An 8,181-nucleotide genomic window follows, 5' to 3' on the forward strand; every position below is an offset into this window, starting at 1 on the left:
CCTCTATGCCCTACAGAGTAGAAGCTTCTTTGTTGAGCATGTTACAAGGGTCACCCAGCCTTCCTGTGACTACTGTTCCCAAGCTGGGTGATCAAGGGCAGGCACTCTGAGCAATTAAGGGAGCTGAGGTGGTGTGGGGTTCACATGGCCAGGTACGCCTGCCATGTGAGGCCCAGGCAAGGGTAGACATGGGGGTGCCACATGAAGACCCGGAATACACTGCCTACTTGTGGCTGAGCGGAGACTGCTGGTGTGGCAAGGGAGACAAGTGGGTCCACCCCTCCCAACTCACCTGATCCCCTACTGCCGGGGCGCCATGTCCACCATAGGCTTTTGGACGCCAAAGGCGGTGATAAAGATGTTAACCACGACGATGATGAAGACCAGGCCAGTGGCCAGGTTGTTGAGGAAGTCCAGCTTGGCATGCTTGGCAGGGTTGTTGAGGTCGTACTTAACTGTGGGCAAGAGAAAGTGGCTGTTGTGCTGGCCTAGCACCAGGCTTGTATGTGTGCCCCCTGCCCCCATCCACATTAGGGGTGAGTTCTGGACCCAGAAAGGTGTGCCTGCTTTAACACCACAGCTTCAGGTCTTTAGAGGCCTGTTCTGCACCTCACCTCTGAGGGCCTGCTTTCTGCACAAACAGAAAGCATTTGGGGGGTCAAGGGCTGAAGGTGTGATCCCAGGCCCAGGTTTGCTTTTTAAGCATTGTGCTGATTAGCACAGGCTGTGCCCCTTTCTCAGTGCCTGCGCATGGTAGGCCAGTGATCTCACTCCCATCCAAGGCCCTGAACACATTATACACCACCTTGTAGGTGGGAACATCTAAGCTCAAAATCATATAGCCAGGCTGGGAGGTGAAGGCCAGCAAAGAGCCTCTACTACTTCTCACCCTGACCCTCACATGGGGGTGGGACCGTGCAGTCCCTGTGCGGACTAGATGTACATAGTAGGCGCCTGATACTGAGAGCGCTTAGTACGTTTGATGTTTTCCTGTGTTCTCAAATTGGGTGGATGGAAGGGCCACACTGTGAAGACTGGAGTGCATGCATGAGTTAGAAGGGCCAGAAACTCCAGTGCTCAGAGCATGTCAGGTGGTAAGTGCCCCATCCTAGGGGGGTATGCAAGACAACAGTGGCTGACCATTGGGCTTCCCAGAACTTACCCAGGAAGATGAGCAGCACGCCTACACCGATCTGCAGCACCAGGGAGATGGAGATGAGGACCACCAGGGGGACAAAGAAGCCAAAGCTGGGGCCCTGCTCGATGACAGCCTTCAGCTGGGAGGCATTGGCCATCAGCAGCGCAATGTCCAGCATGCTCTCAGCTGCACTTTTCTTGTTTGCATAATGGTTCACGTTGATGGGCCGGTTCCTGCTCCAGCGAGGTGGCTGTGGGGAGGGCAGAGGTCAGCCTGGGCTTGCAGGGGATGCAGCCCAGGATGGAGACCCTAGCTCCCCTGCTTGGTTCCCCCCAGGACTGGCAGGGATGTGGGCTGTTGATTGGAGCCAGGGAGAGTGGGGGAAGAGAGGTGTTATTGATAACATGAGTCGTGTACGCTGGCAAGAATCCCTAGGGATCAAGTCTTAGAACAAAAAGGAAGAAGACACAACCTCTGCGCACACTCTGGTGTCAGGCTGGAAAGTGCTTCAACCACCCACTTGCCTCAGGTGAGGTGTCCAAGAGCCCTTCCGTGCCCACACAGCCTGCATCCCCTGCCAGCCCACAGTGCGGGATTTTCTGCCATTTCAGGCTGCATTGGTGACTGTTGGCCAGGCAGGAAGTAACATGTGGGGACACTATATGGATGCCAGGTCCTGCACATTTGCCCAGAAAAAAACCAGGCCTTCCCAGGCTGGTGCAGCCCGGGCTACTTCCCAGCTGTGGGGACACAGTAGGTACTCAACAGATGCCTCAGTAGGTACTCAGTAGGTACTCAACAGATGCCTCAGGAGTTAGCTGCCTCCTTAATTTTTATTAAAAAAATTTTTTTTTCAAAACCACTTTATTGAGGTATATGATTGACACTCAAAATCTGTACATATGAACAACTTGGAGAATTTGGAGCTAAGGAAACCACCACCCCTCTCAAGGCAAAAGCAGTCACCCCCTTCATATGTTTTTTCCCGATCCCTCTTTATTAACGTGTGATAAAAACATGGGTAAGGCAGGTGCTGTGTTACCCTACCTGTGTTACCCTAACCACCCTGGCATCAAATTTATACTGACAAGACAGAAACACCAATTCTGGTACCATTTCTCTGCTTGAGGACATCCCCAGCCTTAGGGCCAGGTCCCTGTCATCTTTGAGGGGAGTGCCCCCATGGTCCCAGGCACCACCCAGAGGTAAGTGCCTCCCCAGGAAGCCTTAACATAGGCAGAAGGCCTGTGTCCACAAAGGCCTACTGGACAGGAGCTCATCTCTCTTAGGCAGCAGCGGTGCCACTGTTTCACTGGGAGACCGCTCTGTGTGGAGAACCTGCAGGCCCTCCTCTCCTTTCCCTAGTCAGATCCCTCCCCAGCCCCCAAACAAGCACCTCGGGCCCTTGACCATAGGCCTCCTGGGGCGACTCAGAAGATCCTGTTTCTAGGCTCATGAAAGATGCAGGAAAGCAGGCGGGTGCTGAGCACTCAGGGCGCCTCTGCTTTCTGCTGCTGGTGGTATTTTGCCAAGGAAAGCAGCGAACCACAGAAGGGCGTGTTTCTTTTTAAGTTTGAATTTAATCTAGAAGAACAAGCCCCGAGGAAGAGAAGATGGCAGCCTTTGCTCACAGCCCCACCCACTCCAGCAGCAGCGCCTCCTAAGGTAGCAGATCTGGGTCCACCCTGCTCTATGGCATGTCCACACGCAACGTAAACACCACCGGCTTAGCCCTCCATGCTGGCAGTGGGAGTCTCTTCCTGGGGTCTGGTGGGTAGCCTCCCCCACAAGGGCCTGTGTTCTCCTGATAGCACAGAGCCACCCCCAGCTCTGCTCTGGCAAAGCGGCCTGGCTGGTCACGTCCTGTCATGTATGCTCCCCAGTCTCATACACCAAAAATGCGACAGTGCCTCCCCATGAGGGCACCCCAATGCTGAGCCCCTGATCCCTGGTTCTCAATCCTGGAGAACAGTGCAGATCTTGTGAGGACCTTCTGGGACACATCCACATACATGAGCATATACATATACACATAAACACATCCACACATGAGCACAAAATGCACACACCTACACACAAACACATTCACTCCAACCACCCATGAACACACAAGCATTGAAATATGACACCCCCCATCAACACACACAAACACGCATGCACACAACACATACCCATATGTATACATATATAAACACATACACACATATGTACTCATCCAGGCTAACTGTGTGGTCTAGTGGGGGAAGGAGGGAGAAGAATTCCTTTTTATTCTGAGCTCTCCTGAACAATTTTAAATGTTTCAAAGCCATGCACAACACTCCCAGCACAGGGAGCCTGTGCCCCTAGGGGCAGCCCACATCCTATTCAGCCCTGAGCTCAGTGCCCTCCTCTTGGGACTCATAGGTGAACTGAGGCTAGTCTGGGGAGGTGCCTTGCCAAAGGCAATGGCCAGTGCGGGGATGTGGGATTTGAGCCCAGGCCCCGGGGCTGAAAGAATTTGGTGCAGACATCACCCCCGCTTTGGCCCAGGCTCCCAGTGACCTCAGGCCAACCAGCCCCACGGCTGCAGCGACCCACATAGATAGGCACTAGGAAGCTTCTGGGAGGATCTAAGTTGTGGGGAAGCTTGGACCCTGGAGGTGACCACCGCAGAGGTGAGTCCCAGGGAATTTCACTTGGACTGGAGCCCAACTACTGCAGAGTCCCACGGATTTAAACTGGTTGCTGGCGGTCTGGCTGCCAGGAGTCATGCTGGGCACCGCCCATTCAAACTGCACGTGACCTGGGCCGTACAGGGAGCAAACACCCTGGTTAATGTGTCCCTGGGGCTACCTAGATTTCCCTGAAACCTCAGGAGCTGGGTAAGAAAGTGTGAGCTCTGTACCTTTTTTCCTATAAGCCAGGAAGGAGCCAGTGGAGAGTGAGCCAGCTCCATGTAAGTTGGCACCCTGAGCTTTCTTCTGTGGACAGACTCCTCATCACAGTGGCAGGGGCGTCACACTGCTGGGTGTCCCCAGCTCCTACAGGAGGGGAGTGGGACAGAGCAGATCTGAACCCTGGTTAGCTGCACTGGTTCTAGAGCAGCAAAATGGATGCTCTGGTCCACCCAGGCTTGAATGGGAAGGGGTGGAGGGGCTGCCCACGGCCACTGACCGGGCCACAGTCTGGCTGATCCTTAGTCTCCTGCCAGTTCCCTGCTCCCCTGGGAGAAAGACAGGCCAGGGCTAAGGCCATGGAGCCCCTGCAGAATGGAGGGGGGTATCTCAGTTACTGATTCCCTCCCATTCTGCCTGACCTGTACTCTCCTGTGACTCTCAAGGCTCATGTACACATCTGGAATAAAGTACCCACAAAGGAATTCCTGTGCATCCTCCCAGAGCCTGTTTTCATGCCAGCAGAATGAGAGATGAACTCCTAACAAGTCTATGAGATTCACTATCCGGCAGGGACCTGGGTGGGGGCTTCCACCCGTACCCCTCTGCCACTCCCAAACCCCAGTCTACCACTGAGCATCCAGGTGAGGCTCAATGCATCTGGACACCAAGGGACACAGGGAGGACTGATTGAAGGGCTGGGAGAATTGCAGCCCCCGAGCACAGCCTTGGGCAGGGCAGGATGTTCCTTTCTGCCAAGGCTTTCACTGCTTCCAAAGACTAGCTCCCAAACCAACTGCTCTGATGTATAATTAACTCCATAAACAATCAGTAACAAGGAAGAGAAAGGACATGCCTGGGGAACAGCAACTGGCCCGTTGAGGTCCCTCCAGTGCAGAGCTGATTCCCTTGGGCTCTGTCAGCTACCAACTGACATGAGGACCTGATGGCCCCCTTTGGAGGTCGGACCTGAGAATCAAGTGGGATCTGGTGGGGCCCGGGAGTCCCTGGCCCCAGAAAGGGACAGGAGCTCTGTTGCCAGCTCAGCATGAAGCCACCTTCCTGGGATCACACAGCTGTATCCCCATGTTCCTGCTGGTCATCCCCCACAAGTCTCCAACTCCATGTCAGGAAGTCTAGGGTTGGAGGGGTATTCCCGAGCAGCTGGGCTGTGGGTTGGGCCAGGCAGACATTTCCTGTGGATTTAGCACTGAGTGACCCCCGGTTATACCAAAGTCACCTTTCAGAACTTGACCAGAGCTCTGCTGGCCTTGGGATCAGCTGGGAAAGCAGAAACGAGGAAAAAAGAGCAAATTTCTCCAGGCTTTAGGGGGGTGGGGGAGGAGGGAGCTGGCATAGAGAGGAAGGAGGGGGTCATGTCTGCTAGACAGGTACACATATGACTTGCCCCAGATTCTGGCCACCCTGGAGGTGAGGAAGCTACCTTGTTTCACAGATGAGAAAACTGAGGCTGAGGAAGGTCTGTTCTTTTTTTTTTTTTTTTTTTTTTTTTAAATTTTTTTTTTTTTTTATAGAGGCATGCTTTTATTTATTTACTTATTATATTTGTCTGTTCTGTTTACACATGCACTGGGTACAGTCAGAAGCGTGGGAGGGTGGGGTGAGAGAATTCACCAGAGCCAGAGCGGGGAGCAGAGCAGGCAGAAGGACCGAAGCACACTGCTGAGGGGAGCAGCGGGTGGCAGGAGAGGTCTGCGCACCATGCGGGATCCTCCTCCGGTGGCCGGGGAGCAGCCGGGGATCGAACCGGCGCCGCAGAGGCCGCGGGCAGCCTCGCAACCCAGCGCTCAACCGCTGCGCCACCGGGGAGGCCCGGAAGGTCTGTTCTTGTCCAAGAACTTGTGGCCAGGCCTCCCTGTGGCCGGGGTTTGCTGGGGACACAGTCTACTGTACCCTGGTGTCACGGTTTCCCCTTTAGTGGGGATGTTGTTGTGGGAGTTGGGAGTGTCAGCAACACTGTACACCCTGTTTTGCACACACATCAGCCTTCACCACACCCTCTGTGGATTACCATCCCATCTCATAGAGGGAAACTGAGGCACGGAGCTCCTGAGTGATGTGCCCAAGAAAACAAGCAGGTCCTGAGAGTAGGGGGAAAGGTGGAGGCAGTGTTGGTGGGCCCAGGCCTCTGGGCCAGGTGAGAAGTGTGACCTTGGACACTGGCCACCACTTCCCAGAGCTTCAGAGCCTTGAGCCTAACGACCCTGGGCAAGCGAGTTCACTCTCATACCAGACACAGACTCCATGGCCCCAGCTCTTGGAGATCCAGACTCTGGGCCTTTGTTCTTATTGCTTCCTCTGGTCCTCCAGAGCCCAGCACCAACACCCCCACTCTTGCAGGAAGGCTTCCTGACTCTTCACTCCCATCCGCCACCATGAATCACCCCTGGGACAGCAGCACTTTGGCCTAGGCTTTACTGTTTGGAGCTGGTCTCAGCTCTGCAAAGGAGGTGCACTGCTCCTCTCCTCCCCACACTGGCATAAGAGCCAAGGCAGCCATCACTGAGCACACCCAGCCCACCCCTCATGGGACCTAGGACATACCCAGACCTGGAATGTAGCAAACCCTCTCCTAGCAGAGCAGGCTTGGAGTGGGAGGGGGGAGGTGAAGAGGGGGGTACAGCTCATAAGGCCCAGGGCAGGGATGCAACTGGGTCCCTCTCTTTGAACCTGACCCTTAGTTAATAGACAGGTCCCTCCTGACCCCCACTTCCCCAAAGGCAGGTAGGGTCATTGCTCTTCCTTTGAAGTGCATGGATAGAAGGCCCAGAGAGATGAAGCAGCCTCCCTAAGCACACACAGCTCACTGCTCCAAGTGCCTCCACTCCAGGGTGGGCAGGTTGTTGGGGTTTTGCACATCTCTCAGCCCTTGGTGTGCTCATCTGTAACCCACACAAATGTCCTGCGCAAGCACGAAGGCTTTCAGGGTTACTGAAGGGCCAGCATGATACTGGGGCTTTGCCAAGGACAGAGAGGATGGGAGGATTATAGTGTGGGACACATGGAGGGCTCTCCTTACATGTCCTCATCTATGGCCTGTCACTAAGGTATCACCTAGGCCTTGTCACCCACATCTAAGAAATGTGGGTCTCTGAGAGGCCATGCCCCTGCCTCCATGCTTAGGTGTTCAGAAATAGAAAGAATATCCAAAGTCAACAAATCACCAGCCAGCCATACCCAGGACTATGCCACAAACAGGCGCTGGGGAAGTGCTGGGTTAAGCTAAGCCAGGCATGGATCTCAGCTCCAGCCCTGATCCAGGGCAGCTGGGAGGGACCTTTTGGCAGGGGGGTGTGTGTGCGCGCGTGTGCGCGCTTGTGTGTGCGTGTGTGTGTGTGTGTGGTGGGGGGGTGAGGTGGGGGGAGTGGAGTAGGAGGGGTGGGGGGGCACCCACAGTCTGGACCTTCTAATGGGATGGGAACACTGCCCACCTGCCCAGTGCCTCTGCCTTCTAGGTCTGTGGTGCAGAGAGGTGCACGCCACAAGAGCCCAAGTTCCCCATAAGAGCACTCAGAAGTGCGGTCACCGTGGACTCTGTGGATGACGTAACTGTCTGACCGCTGCTGGGCCAGAGCCAAGCCTCTCCTCCCACCCCAGGCAGCAGTAGGCAGGAGAAGCGGGGGCTGAAAGTTAGCGGGCGGCCAGGGGGTGAGGACAGGCTTGGGGCCCAGGGAGGCCAGAAAAGAGGCTCCGGCTGTCTTGGGTTGCCGGAGCGGCGTCTAGGTCCCTTGGCCACGCACACCGCCCGGGACCGCAGCTCTCCAGCCCGCCCCGCGCACCCCCACCCCTGCTTGCTCACCTGCCGAAGTGATCAGGGCCCCGAGAGCACTACTCAGGCGCCAACGGTGCGGGCGAGCGCGGGAAGGGGGCTTACCGAGGCGTCCGGGGATCCTGGCGAGCCCGGGCGCAGGTCGCCATTGAGCTCGTAGTCTTCGGCGCTCAAGTCCATGGTGGGGCCGCCGGGGCCGCCGCGCTCCCGGCCTGAGTACGGCCAGCGCCTCCGCTTCTGGGTCCCGGCTGCGAGCCCGCCCCCGGCCCGCCCCCGGCCCGCCCCCCGCCCGCCCCCCGCCCGGCTCGCAGTGCGCCGCCCCCAGACTCCGCCCAGCCCCCCCCCCCCGCCCCTAAAAAGCTCTGCGCGCGGGATGCTAA

General features: G+C 56.3%; 1 protein-coding gene across 1 annotated transcript; it reads right to left on the reverse strand.

Moving 5' to 3' along the window:
- Positions 1–300: 300 nt before the first annotated feature.
- Positions 301–7,981, reverse strand: NINJ1 (ninjurin 1; the record flags this gene model as incomplete). The annotated part of the gene is made up of 3 exons (XM_084238649.1): positions 301–455; positions 1,163–1,388; positions 7,907–7,981. The coding sequence occupies 3 exons, from the start codon at positions 7,979–7,981 to the stop codon at positions 301–303; spliced, it is 456 nt and encodes a 151-aa protein (XP_084094775.1).
- Between the last annotated feature and the right edge of the window lie 200 nt (positions 7,982–8,181).

The sequence above is a fragment of the Talpa europaea genome, assembly GCF_964194135.1.
Source record: "Talpa europaea genome assembly, chromosome: 7".
Classification (NCBI taxonomy): Eukaryota; Metazoa; Chordata; class Mammalia; order Eulipotyphla; family Talpidae; genus Talpa; species Talpa europaea.